At 38.3% G+C, this 18,776-nt stretch overlaps 2 protein-coding genes and 1 long non-coding RNA gene across 4 annotated transcripts; all 3 read left to right on the forward strand.

Annotated features, from left to right (window-relative positions):
* Positions 1-224: 224 nt before the first annotated feature.
* LOC147762351 (uncharacterized) lies at positions 225-1,467 on the forward strand. Its single transcript, XR_015333702.1, has 2 exons — positions 225-418; positions 1,211-1,467. It is a non-coding gene; the product is annotated as an uncharacterized LOC147762351 (long non-coding RNA).
* Positions 1,468-3,949: 2,482 nt separating this feature from the next.
* LOC106158025 (uncharacterized) lies at positions 3,950-8,648 on the forward strand. The gene is made up of 8 exons (XM_013533857.2): positions 3,950-4,066; positions 4,446-4,704; positions 5,108-5,157; positions 5,268-5,363; positions 5,650-5,808; positions 6,498-6,634; positions 6,794-7,016; positions 7,432-8,648. The coding sequence occupies exons 1-8, from the start codon at positions 3,958-3,960 to the stop codon at positions 7,464-7,466; spliced, it is 1,068 nt and encodes a 355-aa protein (XP_013389311.2). The 5' UTR covers positions 3,950-3,957; the 3' UTR covers positions 7,467-8,648.
* Positions 8,649-9,870: 1,222 nt separating this feature from the next.
* On the forward strand, positions 9,871-18,764 carry LOC106158026 (uncharacterized). 2 transcript variants are annotated; one of them, XM_087011380.1, is made up of 8 exons: positions 9,871-9,980; positions 10,374-10,626; positions 10,737-10,786; positions 10,909-11,004; positions 11,404-11,562; positions 17,109-17,245; positions 17,400-17,622; positions 18,049-18,764. In XM_087011380.1, the coding sequence occupies exons 1-8, from the start codon at positions 9,926-9,928 to the stop codon at positions 18,081-18,083; spliced, it is 1,008 nt and encodes a 335-aa protein (XP_086867506.1). In that variant the 5' UTR covers positions 9,871-9,925; the 3' UTR covers positions 18,084-18,764. The 2 variants fall into 2 exon arrangements, with proteins under 2 accessions (XP_086867506.1, XP_086867505.1); XM_087011379.1 differs by lacking the exons at positions 17,109-17,245; positions 17,400-17,622; positions 18,049-18,764 and adding exons at positions 13,416-13,552; positions 14,005-14,227; positions 14,611-15,710 and having other exon boundaries at positions 9,872-9,980.
* Positions 18,765-18,776: the final 12 nt, after the last annotated feature.

The raw sequence follows: 18,776 nt of genomic DNA on the forward strand, positions 1-18,776 counted from the left end.
CAATATCACAGGGAAGAAAATAGGTTAGTTAACATGTATTTTGATATTAGTAAAGATCATTTAAATTAAAAATTTCTGCGACCAGTCATTCTCATTTCAACTCTTCCAATCCCGAGTACCCGGCACTTTACTGAGAGATTAAAAAACACTTTACAAAGTTACCTAACTGTTTCAGCCTATTATAGAGCTAGGTGCAATACCGCCAAATTAGTCAGTTTCCATTTATATTATATTTCTTTATCCTCTTCGAGCCATGATCGTTGTATACTGACTCCTTACAGGACTGGCCAGCGGTTGGTTCGCAAACGAAGCCTGCATAGCCGGACTGGACCAAGTGGCTGGAAGAGAAGTCCCGCACTCCAATGTTTTCCACGCCCAGACACTTGACGAGCTCCTGGCTATGATCCAGAACGGAACTGTAAGTATTTTACTATGTTGCCAGATTTGTAACGTTCCTTCTGAATTAGACAATACACTGTTATTTTAATAGCAGTCAAGTCTTTAGACTTTTTAAAAACCTTTTTTTTTTCATTTTCCAATTACTTGGTAGCACGTTCAAAACTTGCAATTTAGTGCGGGGCTGTTGTTGAGAAGACAGCATTAAGAATATTAAGCTTGTTGGTTACTTAGGGGCCATTCAGAAAGAATGATCCGAGTACTTGCTGATCCGCCGACCAAATATGGCCGACCACAGTTCAAAAGCAATGCCGCCAATTCCTGATGGTCTCCCCGACTCCACACGCGCCTTTAAACGGATTCAATATCTACTCTGTTCAATTGCTAGGCGCCTACAGCGACAGCGTGTAGCGCTCGTAGAAGATTATGCATTTTTTTTTCTTTTTTTTTGCTATAAGCATTAAACTGGACAAAAAGTTATACCGGTCTTTTACGGCATTCTCGCATGACCTAAATTTGGTTTTAAATCTCCAAGACTGAGAGTACGAAGTGTTGATGAAAAAGTTTCAATGAAACTGATTTTCATCGTCCTTTACACATCTCTTCAATTGCCCAATTTCGGCTTTACCATCGTCATTGAAACGGCTATGCGGCAACCAAAAATATTTCCAAGATCATTAGCTCGATTAGCGTTGAACCACATTTTTAATAAAAGGCATAGAGTCTCTCGTCGAGTCTTCAATTTAAACTTTGCAATTAGGTGATGGTGAATTGTTTTCTACAGCAATCATTTCATCCTGTCTAAATTTTACAGGTAGATGCGGGGTTTGGAACAGGATCTGCGTTAAACATCAAAATCTCTGGCACTAATATCCAAAAGTTCCCCTCGGACCCCATCTTCTGTAAAAATACCGCAGGAGGAGGAATGATGACCCGCAAAGACAATGACTTTAACTCTAAATGGAATCAAGGGTTTGAGAAACTTGTTTCTTCAGGTCGTTTCAAACGCCTATGTGATGAGGCACGAACCAAGCACGGTAAGTTGGAGTAAATCTGTTGATAAGCAATGTCAGTCTTCGTTACTTAGCACCTTCATTAATATCTCTTAATAATATGGTAATTGGTGTGACTAAAATGCAGGCAGTGCAACGCCAGGGTAAGTCAGAAGAGGCGCTGATTTCAAGGCTAGCAAAGGATTGTTAACAACGACCACACTTAACATGTATTTTCATATGTAGGCGTTTGAGGTCAACAAAACGAGATCCGTTTTGGTTTAGGGTTCCTTCGAGTACAAACGTCGGTACGAAAATGACACTGCTTATTATTTTCTATTTAAATTTTAACGTAGCCTTATGGGTCTGTTAGTCAAAAGGGTTTACCAAGCGGTAATACATATCGCCGTCTTATGCAGTTTCGTAGACAGTTCGGTTGCCTTCGTGAAACGTGCATGAGCATAATCTTTTTGAACGTCTGGTTGGTGCATTACATCGTGTATAAATGGACTAATGAAAGTTGCCATTGCCAGTGACAGTTTGGATATATACCATTTTCTTTTAGGTTCTGATATTATGTGCTTCGGACCTGTATACCTGTATTCGGGTTTCGTTTGATAAAAACGTGATTTCATTTCATTCTAACTTTTGTCTCTACAGGTCATCGCGGTGAGATTAACTGCGTGGATGCCTAAACAACACATATCCGTTACCTTCACCTCGATGGCTTGACCATTCGACTAGGTATTCATAAACTTCATCTTGTGACTAAACCTCAGAACTAAGCATCAGTAATGATGGCGCAACCAAAGGACAAGACATCCGTGACCTTCACCTTGATGGCTTAACCGCAGGACTAGATATCGGTGACCTTCACCTTGATGGCTTAACCATTCAACGAGGCATTCATAAACTTCAACATGATAACTTAACCAGAGAACTAGACATCCGTAACCTGCACTTTTGACAAGAGACACCCTTGACCTTCACCTGGATGGCAAATTGTGAAATTTTGCCAAGAAGGAATCTACCCCCTGTATAAATAACTAATGGATAAAACCGAACATCCAACAAAATTTCATACTTATACTAAAATGACCATCAAAAGGCTAAAACTGGCAATTCAGCGTACCCTTTATACACATACCAGTTATTTGTCTCACTAAAAAAGGAATTTTTGGATTTTGGCCGTTTCCATGGTTACGTTACGTTATCAGCTCTCGTCTGGCAAACGATTTGTTGCAGAAACACAGGGGTCTGAGGATGGGCCAACAGTCTTTGGGTCCTGATATTAATCCTACCGAACACCTGTGGCATGAATTGGAATGTGCACTGCAGAGGAGAACCAATTCCCAAATAATCTTGACCAATTCTGCCACGCTCTTTAGGATGAATGGGACAATATCCCACATAACAGAATTGTTACCCGTGTTGAAGGCTTGTCGCGCCGTCTACAGGAGATAATTGCAGTACGCGGTAGACGCACACGCTGTTAGGCACGTGATCTTTAACGAGCACACCCTAATGCTAATTGTCCGTGAATTTGGGGACATTTGATGGCGTCTTTTCAATTTTATAGACATTTCTTTACATCTGTAGAAGTCACAGTGAAACAGTGGATTTGAGGGGGTACCTCTTATAAATTTGACTAAATGGTATAAAATATGTATATTTTTACCTCTATTTTGTATTTTTTAAACCATTAATCATGTAAGACACGGTATCTGTAATAAAAAGCACTATTTCTAACAATTTACAGCTGTGAGGTGATCATTTGTAATTAAAAGTACATGAAAATGGGGGTGGGACAACCTTTTTGACCAATGCTGTATATTATATAAGAAAGGCAGATGGAAAGAAAGGCTCCTTATTATTACACAGTAAACAAAATCCACTAGTGGTATAATGTTACATTTCCCACGTACAGTATGCGGCCTGCAGGGAGACACGCTTACCTTGATGTTTTCCTTAATAATATTTGTGTCCATGGCACTGGGAAGATTCATATCAAATCACCGTTGAGATCGTAAAGGATTAAAATCCCTGAAGAAGGCCTAGGGGCTGAAAACTTGGATTATATATTTTACATCTTTATAATAGATCTTCATAAATGTATCAGTATTATAACTTATTTACATTTGGCACTGAGGCAAACGTGTATTGGAACACGCACACGTGAAGCATATGGCTAATTTGAAAATGGGAAGATTACCAGTTTTAACCAACCAACCACGACTGCATTTGCCTTTAAAATAAGATTCATACGACATAAGAATAAAAAGCTAGCAATTTCTTTTTTTTTTTTTCGCTTTTGCTGTAGAAAACATGCCATCAGACTTAGCTTCAACTTGGAAGGCAGCTTATTTCAAAACGGTTGGGGGAGGGGTTTGAGTTAATGATTTGAAATTAAACCGTGAGGGCATACAGTATATTTGAACCTTCCTTTCAGCATATCACATTTACTGAATCCTTTGTCGGGAACACTAAGTACTGTATTCGCATTTGCATAATTCATTCTTGACTCTCTTTTTAAGCAAAACAGGCAGTGCCTGTATAATTTGTGCCTTGCATGAACAAGTGGATAATATTTGTCCTTGATAGAGACCCCTATTCCAAGATGTCGGATGCAAGGCAAGGCAGTAATGTCAATCTCGAGACGAGAACCAACCAACTACAAGGTAATATGCCTTAAAAAGATTACGACATATGTTTTCTTTTCACCAGACAGCTACAGCTGAGATTTTCTGTACTCGATTTCATTTATTGGAACCGGTACTCAGCATGATGAATATGTACGGAGGGGTGACATAAGTACAAGGGCATTGCACCATCGAATTACTGTATTCGCATTTGTTCGTTAACAGTGATTTGGGGTTTGTTGCTCGTCTAAACCTTGATGGATGTTCATCCATGTGCAGTACCAGTGTAAAGGGTGTCATCGATGGTGTCACGCCCTTCTGGCTGTCAAGTTTCTACCATGGTAAATGTACGGGAGCTCACACATGAAGGAAGAAAATAATTTTTTTCAGGTTAGTCCCTTTATTGCTTTTCTTCCAGCCACCTTCGTACTGACAACAACCATTATGATAAGTGTACTGATTGCGATAGTTGCGCTCATCATCTCAGCCGTCGCAATCTCCAAACTCGCTGGCTCTGACATTACAGTCCAGGGTGAAACAACAGGTACTCAGCAAACTCCCCAGCCTGCAGTAGCCTACTCACCCAGTACCTATGACACCAGCCGGTGTCAGGCCTCCAATAGAAAAAGAATTTACACAGTGGCCGCTGGATACGATATTGGGCCTTATGAATATAAGTAAGCAGAAATATAGCTCCCATAACGGGATAGATGTGTGTGTCTGTGTGTGTGTGTGTGTGGGGGGGGGGGGGGGGGGGGGAGCAAAGGTGGGGTAGGGGCGGAACCAGGATTATTTGAAGGAAGGGTCTGCAAATGCCAGGTCGGCCCCCCCCCCCCCCCCCCACACACACACACACAAAATTTTAGAGGCGATCGGTGCCATTTGGTACGGTTTATATCTATGATTCAGCTAGTCAAAATTCTAATTTCGAGACAGACCATTGTGGCTTTTTTTCAGAAATCGAAGGGGGAGGGGTCAGGACCCCCCCCCTCCGACACCCCCTCAATCCGGCACTGTTGGGGAGGGAGATGCGTAAAATATGCAAACCTGATAACTTAAACTGTCCGTATAACCTTTCAGTGACGACAGCGGGTTTCAAGCTGGATTAGGTCACGACCTTATAGACGCAGGTAATCAAAATTTTCTTTTGAACAATTTGTATGGTTCTTGTTTATATATCATTAAATTATACTCTGAAAAATATCAACTTGGAAGTCAATGGTTTATTTATTTATTTGAGTGTGTCAGGAGGCGGGAATTGATTGCAGGATTGTCACGGAGCCATACACCAACTGTATGTTCTCAGAGAAAGGGCAGCCAGAGAGAGGGGGGATAGGTATGGAGAATTCTTTTATTTATCTCATGGCAGTTGGTTGTCAAAACGAATATCTTTTATTTCTTCGTTTTATATTTTATTTCTTTCGAAAACGCGCTTAAAATTCTAAAATGTATAGATTAACTGAGACTGTTAGGCGATATATTAGTCTACATGTAGATCTGAAGCTTTTCCTATATGTTAAATTTTTGTTTGTGGTTTATAGTTGACCATTATATTGAAATTAGTATTAGTATCGGAGTATAAATTTTATCCGGGATTTTGTCTCTTCATGGGATCATTTCAGGACTTATGGAAGGTTGGTACGACGCCTGCACCGGGTGGCTGGCCTCACGCCAACGGAAGCAGGTTTTCGCATTTTCCAAGCCGTTTTTGAAACCATTTGAGGTCTATTTCTACGCTTTACCTGGATTTAATCCATTCAATATCACTGGGAAGAAAATAGGTGAGTTATGCTGTCGACAGCTAATTAAAATTTATTAACTCCTGATATTTTTGATTTTTTTTTCATTTGGGTTCCTTCTGGTGTTCAGTTGTAATGTTACATTTCATGAAGAATGCCAACACCAAGTAAGGATGTCTTGTAGCTGCCAAGAACCTTCGAAACCTGCATGGCGCCTTCTATCTTAGATCCAAATCTAAAAGAATATTGTGTGTGCGATCTTAAATTCAAACTAAGACCAAAGACTTTAAATCAGCCCGTTAGTGTTTTAATATAATTTCACGGTTTACCCTCAAGTTACAAATTATTTCAGGGATTTTTCTTCGTTTTTGGTACCTTTTTGTGATCAGTTATGAATTTGTTAAATTATCGGCAAATTATAGAGAAAGGTTTATGCCATTTTAAGGAAAACAGGGATTAGAGAAGAAAAGCAGTCACCCAAAGGCAGTTTGTACCATTTTAATTTTAATATTAAAAGAATTTAATGACATAGTCGTTATTTCGGGTAGCTGTCGCACACCTGGATGACAACCTATATTCATCGAGGCTCTGATATCAACCGTTTCTGCAAACAGTATCCAAAAAATGAAATTTGTTTCGTGGGCTATCAAAGTTAACCAGACCTATGCCTACAAACATGAGTCTTTTAAAAGCGGCCCATGGGTGTTAACATGCATGCTGACTCCTTACAGGACTGATAAGCGGGTTCTTCACTAACGAAGCCTGTCTGGCCGGACTGGACCAGGTGGCTGGAAGAGACGTCCCGCACTCCAACGTTTTCCAAGCCGAGACGCTTGATATGCTCCTGGCTATGATCCTGAATGGAACTGTGAGTGTTTTCCCATGTTACCTGTTTTTGCAAGTATTTTTAATACGCCCATATGTTTTAAATCCCACAGCATCCCAGTGTTCAGACTTCGCCCCTTTTCATTATTGTGAAATAAGCTCTATTCTTTACCAATCATTTAATACTTCCTAAATTTTACAGGTAGACGTGGGTTTAAGCACGGGGCCTGCTATGGCCACCAAAATCAATGGCACTAATATCCAACGGTTCCCATCGGATCCCATGTTCTGTAAGAATGCCGGGCAGCCCGGAATGATGACCCGTAAAGACAATGACTTCAGCTCTAAATGGAATGATGGGTTTGAGAAACTTGTCTCTTCAGGTCGTTTTAAACGGCTATGTGATGAGGCACGGATCAAGCACGGTACGTCTGGGCGATTCTGTTGATTAACAATATCAATAATATTAGGCAGTTTTGATTACTTAGTAGGCCTATGTTCTTTTAAGTTTTAAGTTGTTAAAACAACTAAGGATCTATTTTTCTGTACTTAATTTACACTATACGTGTATAAAATATTGAAAATTCAGGCTATATAATGTAAGCAATGTCGCTAGGATTTGCCACAATAGACGCTGTTTTCAAGACTAACAGAAGGTTGTGATCAAAGCCAATCTTTTTTTTTCACGGTCGAAGATACCCTTATATGATAAAAAGACAAATTCATTACATTGAAAACAAAGTTATAAATAAAGATATTATTTCATGTATAAATATTATATTTATGATCGACACGTGATTTCATTTAACGTCACATACATTGTAACGTTCGTCTCAACAGGTCATCGCGGTGAGATTGACTGTGTGGATGCCTAACAACAGCTGGGATCTTTAACCTTCACCTTGATTGCTAAATCACAAAACAATGCATCCGTTACCTTCACCTTGATGGTATCAAGACAGAAATATAGGAATTTGTAACTTTCACCTTGATGGTTAAAACAAAGATGTAGGCGGCCGTAACCTGAACTTTGATGTCTTAATCCCAGAAGATATCTATGACCTTCATCTTGATAGCTAAACCACAGGACGAGGCATCCGTAAACTACACCTTATGGCAACTTGTTGAACTTACAAGAAACCACGACGAAATATATAAATGAATCTAATGAAAAGAATCGATAATAAATCCACTGATGATGTGCGAACTTCATGTTGATTATAGGATGACCACCAACGATATCAATTTCAGACCCGCACTGCTTTTTTAAGGAAGCGCAACTGTAATGCCAACAGGCTTATATATATATATATATATATATATATATATATATATATATATATATATATATATATATATAACCTCAGTGCTTCAGTTGATGGTTATCGTAATTTCATTACCATTACAATCTACTGATTACCCCCTCTTGACAAAATCAATCAAAAGTCTTATGGAAGAAATGTCGTCTTCGGAAAAGTTTAACAAAATTGTTTAAAATCGATATAAACTGTTTTATTTTTATTTTTTATATGACGCACGAGGCTCCTGGTTTAATTTAAGATAGGGCCTACAAACTCAGCAAAGCAAAAAACGACCAGGCGGTGCTGTTTGGAATATCCTCGTAAATGAATAACGGGGGGGATAACCCTGCAAACAAAACATTGCCATACTATCTTTGCACCGTATGTGGAACGCCATCACTGCACAAACGTTACAGAATATTTAGACTCCATGCACAGACGGGCCAGGTGCATCCTCCAATCCAGAAGATACTGTACAAAATACCAAAAAGTGGCTTTGATCGGTTAGCTTATCCATTGGTTGAACAATCAGTAAATTTATGTGGAAGAATCTTTTAGGATTTGAATAAAGAACATTGTTTCATGGCATGGTTTTCTGTATCACTATTTTCCTGGCTGGTAGCGAAATAGCGTCAGACAAACCGCTTTAGGACGATTAAAAAATGTTATAGACAGCAGACGTCCGGTCAGACTCATTGATCAAAATCACTGTTTGTCGGCAAGAGCAAGACAACATGCAGGGGCGGATCAAGGATTATTTGAAGGGGGGTCTGCGGATGCAAAGCCGACCCCCCCCCCCCCCCCCCCCTTGGCGTGCGGTGGGGAACCCAGTGAAGGACTCCAAAAATTTAGGTATTTTATAGGACAAACGGCGTCATTTGATGTGGTTTAGAAATATTATTTAGCTTTAATCAAAATTCTAATTTCAAAAGGGGAGCATTGGTGTGATTTATTTCAGGAATCGAAAGAGGGGGGGGGGGGGGGTCAGGACCCCTTCCCCCCAGTGAAAGATACATTGTACGCTGCAAATACGACGTCTCCCATTTAGATTTGCACACATATGCACCACATCTCAATATGATAAAACATGCTTATATGGGATATGATTGGACGACAGACAGCCTGTAGTGAAAAACCCCATGGTCAGACAGCTCTGGAGTGATTTTAGCCTGGAATGATACAGGCTCCCATCGCATGAGTTACAGGATCTACTGACAAGTTGCAGCAGGATGCCAGTGACCACATTGTTGAAATATTAAAAAAAATATATTTCTAATGTTTCATACATGGGTTTTTTCATACATTGTCTGATCATAAAAGAGGTCACGCACAAGTACGGAAAGGACCCGTACAAGAGGCGAACTCGCCAGGACATTAATTTGAACAGTTAGGTGTGAAATATTATCTGAAGTTATTTATACATCTCAGTTTCCCATGTGTGAATTTTATCAGACAAAGAAAGACTTTTCCGCCGATTGAATTTAATACCACACCGTGTATAAAACATTAAAAATATTACAATATTTTCAATACTGTGGTCTCTGACAGGAGGGAATGTGAATTAACCTGAGGTCCAAAGCCAGACAGTTAACAACCACTGTTGACGTCCTACGGGTTGGTTTACTGTTATTTTCTGAATCAATATTTCATTGGAATCAATTTAGGAATGATTTTTATGATAAGTAAGCGTTTTCTTGCTCTGTGAGCAAACTTTTTAGACCACGGTTTTGCCCAGTTTGTTAATGAATTTACGCTTTGTTAATAAGCTTTACATTTCAATCAAGGGACTTGTTATTTAAAGTAAAAGTGTGAACACACACGTTTGGATATTATTTAACTGTGCTCGGTTTTGGTTGCAGGTTTTATGCACACCTTGTAGCCTTTTGTAGGGTATAAAAAGTAGTCACATTTGCATAAGTAAGCTGGTTCTTTTTTTTTTTACTCTTTTTAATGTTAACAGGCACAATCCGTGCCTAGCATGAAGAGATGGAGATTATATTACATTCGTCCTTGCTCAAGACCTCCAATCCAAGATGTCGGATGCAAGGAGCGACAGCAATGTCAACCATGCGACGAAAACCACCCAAGGTAATTTGCCTTAGAAAAGATTTGGACAAATGTTTTCTTTAACCAGAAAACATTTTATTAAAGTAGCGATTTTCTGTACTCGATTTCATTTATTAAAACCGATACTCAGCATGTAGAACATGTACAGAGGGATGACAAAAGTGCAGGGGTAGTGTATTATCTATGTGAATAGTTCGTTGTGTGATATGGAGGGTCCCGTTAGAAAAAAGTGATTTGTGGTTTATTGCTCGTCTGAGCAGTGATGGATTTTCATCCATGTGCACTATAAAGGGTGCCATCAATGGTTTAATGCTTTCTGGCTGTCAAGTTTTTACCATGGTGAATGTACGGGAGCTTACACATGCAGAACAAAAATAAAAGATTTTTTTAGGTTAATCCCTTTCTTTCTTCCAGCCACCACGACAATAACCATAGCGATATGTGTTCCGATTGCGATAGTTGCGCTCATCATCTCAGCCGTCGCAATCTCCAAACCCATTGGCTCTGACATCACAGTCCAGGGTGAAACAACAGGTACTCAGCAAACTCCCCAGCCTGAAGTAGCATACTCACCCAGTACCTATGACGCCAGCCGGTGTCAGGTCTCCAATAGAAAGAGAATTTACACGCTGGCCATTGGATTCGATATTGGGCCTTATGAATATAGGTAAGTAAAAATAAGCAGAAAAAATGGGGTAGATGTGTGTGTGTGTGGGGGGGGGGGGTTACATAAAATCTGCAAATCTGATAACTTAAACTGTCCGTCTAACTTTTCAGTGACGACAGCGGGTTTCAAGTTGGATTCGGTCGCGACCTTATAGACGCAGGTAAGGTTCTTGTTGAAATACCCCTTGATAACAGTAACACTGCGAAAAATATCAACTTGAAAGTCTATGGTTTATTCATTTAATTATTCATTTTTATTCATTCAATTATTTCTTTATTTGAGTGTGTCAGGAGGCGGGAATTGATTGCAGGATTGTCAGGGAGCCTACCACCAACTGCATGTTCTCAGAGAGAGGACAGCCACACAGAGGAGGGATAGGTATGGAGCATTCTTTTATTTATCTCATAGAAGATGGTTGTTAAAACGAATTTCTGCTCTTACTTCATTTCATGTTTTTCTTTCTTTCGAAAACGCGCTTGGAAGCAAAATTTTTCATGGGCGAAGTGAAGTTGACAAAGTTCAATGTCAGAAAATAATCAAAGTGGTTTGGTATTCATTTTAGTTAGGTCAACTTTTTATATGGCGATCGATGTTGAAGACAGTTTGTTCAGTTTTATCCTAATATGTATTGACTAAGACTGTTTTGTGCTATATTGGACTAGGACCGAAGCTTTCCCAATATGTTTTACTTTTGTTTAAAGTTGAACATAATATTGAAATTCAAGTATTTGAATATAAATTTTACTTTGAATAATCCTATACATGGCATCATTTCAGGACTTATGGAAGGTTGGTACGACGCCTGCACCGGGTGGCTGACCACACGTCAACGGAAGCAGATTTTCGCATTTTCCAAGCCGTTTTTGAAACCTATCGAGGTCTATTTCTACGCCTTTCCTGGATTTAATCCATTCAATATCACTGGAAAGAAAATAGGTGAGTGAGTTATCTTGTATTCACGTGTTAGAAGAAATAATTTGAGTTAAAATTTCTCCAACCAGTTATTTAATTATTCACTTCAGCTCTTTTTCTCAAGAGTACCCGCTCTTTTTCTGGTATTACTATTTAACTGGAGTATAGCATGTAGATAGTTCCGAACTATATATAGATTGTATAAATTGATGGAATATTTTCACAAATTAATGTATTTGCGATTCCAAAAAGGTCAAACTACAATGTAAGACAAGATTCGCCATTCACCTAGGTTATTAGTATTTTATTTTTATTTCAACTATTAACTCAATTTAAATTCATTAACTCCTGATATTTTAAACGTTTTTTTTTTCATTTTGGTTCTTTTTGGTGCTCAGTTGTAATGTTACATTTCATGAAAAATTCCAACACCAAATAAGGATGTCGTGTAGCTGCCACAAACCTATGGAACCTGCATGACGTCATCTATCTTTGATCCAAATCTTTAAGAATACTGCATGTGAGATTTCACCAGCTCGTTGGTGTTTTAATATAATTTCAAGGTCAACCCTCAAGTTACAAATTTAAATAATTTTTGGGGATTTTTTCTTCCTTTTGTACCTTTTCGTGATCAATTATGGTTAAATAATCGGCAAATTATGGAAAAAGTTAATGTTAAGAAAAACAGGAATTAGATCAGAAAAGCGGTTATCCAAAGGTGATATGTACTATTAAAAATTTAATGACATAGTCATTATCTCGGGGAGCTGTCACACACGTCCTCTATTCTTGAGGTTCTAACAGAACCCGTTTCTGCTGTTTGTTGGCTCAGATGAACCCAACACTTAAGAACGCCTGCCTTAACTCATCTCTAAAATCGGCTGGTCCTCATTCGTGCTTAAAGTACGATGAAGAGCATCTCAATATGTTGCCATCAGCGTATCGTGTAATGTCGTATTCAGACTAAGTAAGATCTCTTTACATAAATGTTTACGTCAAATTTGACCGCAGTACTGAACACTTCTATTCAGATAATGGATATTTACGGGAATAGAGGATCCCCCTGTTTGAGACCCCTAGCGACACTTTGAATGTCTCCAAAAAAACTTAAAAAATTATACATTGCAAAATAAATATATTTCCACTATTCGGAATCAAAAGCCTTTTCTCAACCTATTGTAACAGAAGAAAGAATGTTGGTTTGGGTGCTTTGGGACAAAAGGCGACAATTGCAGGGACAAAAAAGGAAGGAAATGAACTTTTTATCTCTAGCTGTCACCCCGCATTTGCTTCTTAAAGGCATCTGCTATTAGGAATAATAAATCTTTTTAAGTATAAATAACTTCAGTTCATATGTCCATGGAATTGTCAAGGAGGACTTTGGCGGTCTAAATCATTTGTGGTTCTTACACACTTGCTTTATTTTTCTGGGAGGGGGGGGATAGCATTTGGCGCGAAGATGCCGTATTGGATACCATTAAATACAGTGCATGTACGCATCTATATATCTGAAACAACAGCAACGCCTTGCCTTGAATGGGGCTTTCATGTAATAAAACTACAATTGCTGTATCTTGGGTAGAAAAACAATAAACAAAAGTCAAGGCCAATTTTCGCTTTAAAGTTCTATTATGAAATAAACCGCAAGCCGACACCTGTTCCCTTAACGACGTCAAAAAAGTCAGAATCGGCCTCGGAATTAAAATTGGCATAGACAAAGTTGAGTGTTAAAAGTCAACCGTTGACCAATAAGCTCTGTGACCAATATCCAAAATTGGACTTTGTTTTGTCGGCTAACAAAATTGACCAGGGCTATGCCTACAAACGAGTCTCTAAAGCGGCCCATGGGTGTTAACATGCATGCTAACTCCTTACAGGACTGATAAGCGGGCTCTTCACTAACGAAGCCTGTCTAGCCGGACTGGACCAGGTGGCTGGAAGAGACGTCCCGCACTCCAACGTTTTCCACGCCCAGACGGTTGACGAGCTCGTGGCTATGATCCAGAACGGAACTGTGAGTGTTTTTCCCATGCTACCTCTTTTTGTAACTCTTTTTAATACGCCCATGTGTTTTAAATCCCACAGCATCCCAGTGTTCAGACTTCACCCCTTTTCATTATTGTGAAATAAGCTTTATGACTTAACATTGGCCAGAAAAGCTACGTTAGGCTACTCGCTACTATGATCTACTGGTTAAGCTGCATATATACGTGAAATATTTCGCATCACTAAGTAACCCTCTCAGTCTTAACTGTTTAAACAGATGCTGTATGTATATAATATATTCCAGCTTTACCATCGTCATTCATTTGTTATTACAACCAAATACGTTTTCAAGATCATCTAATGAATTTCAGCGGTTAAATACATTGAGGCGCATCAGCTCTCGACAATTATGAACCTTTTTCAGTGATGTCGAAATTTGATGTTTTCTTTACCAATCATTTTATACTTCCTAATATACAGGTAGACGTGGGTTTTAGCGCGAGGACTGCTTTGGCCACCAAAATCAATGGCACTAATATCCAACACTTCCCCTCGGATCCCATGTTCTGTAAGAATGCTGGACAGCCTGGAATGATGACCCGTAAAGACAATGACTTCAACTCTAAATGGAATGAAGGGTTTGAGAAACTTGTTTCTTCAGGACGTTTTAAACGCTTATGTGATGAGGCACGGATTAAGCACGGTACGTCTGGGCAGTTTTGATTATTTATAATTACCAGTAGTATGCTCTTAATAACTAAGGATTTATTACTTAATTTACAATACGTATATTGATAACTGCAAATATACACTGTACAGGTTAGGTAATGTAAGCAGTGTCGAAAGAAACCGCCACAAGAGGTTCTGTTTTCAAGACTAACAAAGTATTGTTAACAAAGCCAATATTTTTTTTCCTCAGTCGAAGCTTCCCTTATAGAATATCAATACAAAATTATTACATTGAAAAAAAGTTATCAGATTAAGATATGGCTTAATTGTGGTAATGTTTAATGTATAAATATTACATTCATGATCGACACGTGATTTCATCCAACGTCACATACATTGTAACGTTTGTCTCAACAGGTCATCGCGGTGAGATAGAGTGTGTGGATGCCTAACAACAGCTGGGATCTGTAACCTTCACCTTGATTGCTGAATCACAAAACAATGCATCCGTTACATTGACCTTGATTGTTACAACACAGAAATATAGGAATTTGTAACTTTCACCTTGATGGTTAAAACAAGGATATGGGCGGCCGTAAACTGAACCTGATGTCTAGATCACTTGGCCTTCAGTTTGAAAGCTAAACCACAGGACTAGGCGTCCGTAACTTTAATGGCAACTTGTGGAACTTACAAGAAGCCAAGGCGAAATTTATAAATGAAACTTATGGATAGAATCGAAAATTTATTGATGATGTGCGAATTTCATGGTGATGAAAAGATGACTACCAACGATATCAGACCCGCAGTGTTTTTTAAGGAAGCACAACTGTAATTCCAACAGGCTTATTACATGTATATGCATAACTTCAGTGCTGCAGTTGACAATTACCATTACAATTGACTAATTTTATTAAGTTCTTTTTTTGTTTTTGACAAAATCAACAGTCTCATGAAAGAAATGTTTACAATCGAAACAAGCTGTTTTATTTTTATTTTTCATAAGACTCCTTTTTTAATTTAATAGACTAATTTAGCAAAGAAAAAACGACCAGGCGGCGCCGTGCTGACTGCGGTAAGGAGAAGTGGGTTATATAATGCTAAGAACTACGATTTGTTAAAATGTTTAAAATAGGTAATTCTGACACTTCCTGTTTGGGCATAGCCTCGTTTTGGCCTACGACAAAGACCATAGGTTAACTTACATGTATTAACAAAATTTGAAAAAGGTGATGCTTTTGTTTAAGTTGTTATACATGTATTTACATACATGAAGGCATATTTTACAAATATGAGAGGAGGATAGTGTATCAGGCAAATACACATTTTGAATTACTACAGCTGGATCCATCAATTAAAAATCGGATTAAGTTGAGTCCGTAGCCAACGGTATGCGCCATATCTAACTAGCTGCGACCCTATTCAGCAGAATGAAAATGGTATAGTTCGGCAGGTTCATTTGCGAAATATTTTACTTTTTCAGAAACCATGTAGAAAATAAAGATTCAAACGAAAAAACCTCAGCTTTTCAACTCATAGCCATTAACGCGGGTTCTTTTGGTTCGTGATAACTTTGCTGACTTGGACTCAAGCACTGAGACAATTAAACGTGTATTGGAACGCGTATAACGTGGTTGAATTTAGGGATGGAAAGAATACCTGTTTTACCTAAGCAACCGTGACAGCTTTGACCTAAAAAATCCCATGAAGATAAAGAGGAGTAAGAATGCTTGTAATTTACTTTTTATTTGCTTTTGCTGATTAATGCATTCCTATGGCGTGAACTTCAGTCTAAAGGGAACTTATACAGAAACATTTGCTTATCAATTTTCTAAAAAAGTCACATCTTTGTTTAGAGCGAAATCTGCACAGACTTCTTCCACTGATTGAATTTAATACCACACCATGTATAGAACATTAAAAATATTCCAATATTTTTAATACTGTGGTCTCTGACTGGAGGAGGATGTCAATTTAGTTGAGGTCCAAGGCCAGACAGTAAGCAACCACTGTTGACGTCCTCAAGGTTGGTTTACTGCTTTTTTTTTCTGAATCAGTACTTCATTGGAATAAATTCATGGATGTTTTTTATGATAAGTACGCTTTTTCTTGCTCTGTGATTAAACTTTTTAGACCGTGATTTTGCAGTTCGTTAGTGATTTTACACGTTGTTAATTGGCAGTATATTTTAATCAAGTGATTCAACAGTACTCGGTTTTGGTTGCAGGCTTTATGCACACCTGGTAGGGTATAAAAAGTAGTCACACTTGCATAAGTAAGCTGGTTCTTTTTTACTCTTTTTAATGTTAACAGGCACAATCCGTGCCTAGCATGAACAGATAGAGATTATATTACATTTGTCCTTACTCAAGACCTCTAATCCAAGATGTCGGATGCAAGGAGTGACAGCAATGTCAACCATGTGACGAGAACCATCCAAGGTAATTTGTCTTAGAAAAGATTTGCACAAGAACTCCTGATATTTTTGAACCTTTTTTTTCATATTGGTTCCCTTTGGTGCTCAGTTGTAAGGTTACATTTTATGAATGCACCAAGTAAGGATGATAAGACTAAATGTAACTTAAAACCAGGCCGTTAAGGTTTTAATATATATATATGTCAAGGTCTACCCTCAAGTTACAAGGAGTGGGGAGGGGGGGGGAGATTTCATGTAATACATGTAAGACTACAATTGATGTACTTTGGGTTCAAAAAGAACAAACAAAAATCAATGTCAATTTGCAGGTTAAAGTCTAGTCTTTAAAGTCAATTGTTGACCAATAAACTCTTTCATTAATATTAAAAATAAAAAACTTTGTTTCGGCGACTATCAAAGTTAACCAGACCTATGACTACAAACATGAATCTTTTAAAAGCGGACCATGGGTGTTAACATGCATGCCGACTCCTTACAGGACTGATAAGCGGTTGGTTCACTAACGAAGCCTGCCTGGCCGGACTTGACCAGGTGGCTGGAAGAGACGTCCCGCACTCCAACGTTTTCCACGCCCAGACGGTTGACAAACTCCTGGCTATGATCCAAAACGGCACTGTGAGTGTTTTCCCATGTTACCTGTTTTTGTAACTATTTTTAATACGCCAATATGTTTTAAATCCCACAGCATCCCAGTGTTCAGATCCCTTTTCATTAATGTGAAATAAGCTCTATTCTTTACCAACCATTTAATACTTCCTAAACATTACAGGTAGACGTGGGTTTTAGCATGGGGACTGTTTTGGCCAACAAAATCAATGGCACTAATATCCAACAGTTCCCCTCAGATCCCATGTTCTGTAAGAATGCCGGACCACCTGGAATGATGACCCGTAAAGACAATGACTTCAACTCCAAATGGAATGAAGGGTTTGAAAAACTTTTCTCTTCAGGACGTTTTAAACGGCTATGTGATGAGGCACGGAGTAAGCACGGTACGTCTAAAAATACTATTGATTAACAATGTCAGTAATAATAGGCAGTTTTGATTACTAAGTATGTTCATAATAATTAAGGATCTATTACTTAATTTACCGTTCGTATATTGATAATTGCAAATTCAGGCTAGGTAATGTAAACGATGTCGCAAGGATCCGCTACAATAGACGCTGTTTTCAAGACTAACGAAGGGATGTTAACAACGCCCATGTTTTTTTTTTTTTTTATTTTTTTTATTTATTTTTTTTTTTACGGTCAAAGCTACCCTTATAGGATATCAAAACAAAATCATTACATTGAAAAAACAAAGTTATCAAATTAAGATATTGCTTGAGGTGATGCTTCATGTATAAATATAACATTCATGACACGGCACGTGATTTCATATAACGTCACATACATTGTAACGTTTGTCTCAACAGGTCATCGCGGTGAGATTGACTGTGTGGATGCCTAACAACAGCTGGGATCTGTAACCTTCACCTTGATAGATAAACCACAGGACGAGGCATCCGTAACTTCTATGGCAACTTGTGGAACTTACAAGAGGCCACGGAATCTAATGGATAGAACTGAAAATTTATTGATAATGTGTGAATTTCAAGCTGATGAAAGGATTACCACCAGTGATATCAAGTTCAGACCCGCAGTGTTTTTTAAGGAAGCACAACTGTAATTCCAACAGGCTTATTACATTTATATGCATAACTTCAGCGCTGCAGTTAATAGTAATCATCATTTCATTACCATTACAATTGACTAATTTTATTAACTTCTTTTTTTGGCAAAATCAACAGCCTCATGAAAGAAATGTCGTCTTCGGAAAAGAAAAACAGAACTTTTTATAATCGTAATAAGCTAGCTATTTTATTTTTTATTTTTCATGTGACGCACGAGGCTTCTGGTTTTATTTAAGAGACTAATTTAGCAAAGGAAAAACGACCAAGCGGTGCCGTGCTGACTGCGGTAATGCATTTATATGGGTTATATAAAGCTAAGAACTAAAATTTGTTAAAATATTTGAAACTGGTAATTCTGAAACTTTTTGTTTGGGCATAAATGAAAATTATAGCCTCGTTTTGGCCTACGACAAAGACCATAGGTTAACTTACATGTATTAACAAAATTTGAAAAAGGTGATGCTTTTGTT

This window comes from Lingula anatina, chromosome 4 (genome assembly GCF_051362555.1).
Source record: "Lingula anatina isolate TDL-2025a chromosome 4, LinAna3.0, whole genome shotgun sequence".
NCBI lineage: Eukaryota > Metazoa > Brachiopoda > Lingulata > Lingulida > Lingulidae > Lingula > Lingula anatina.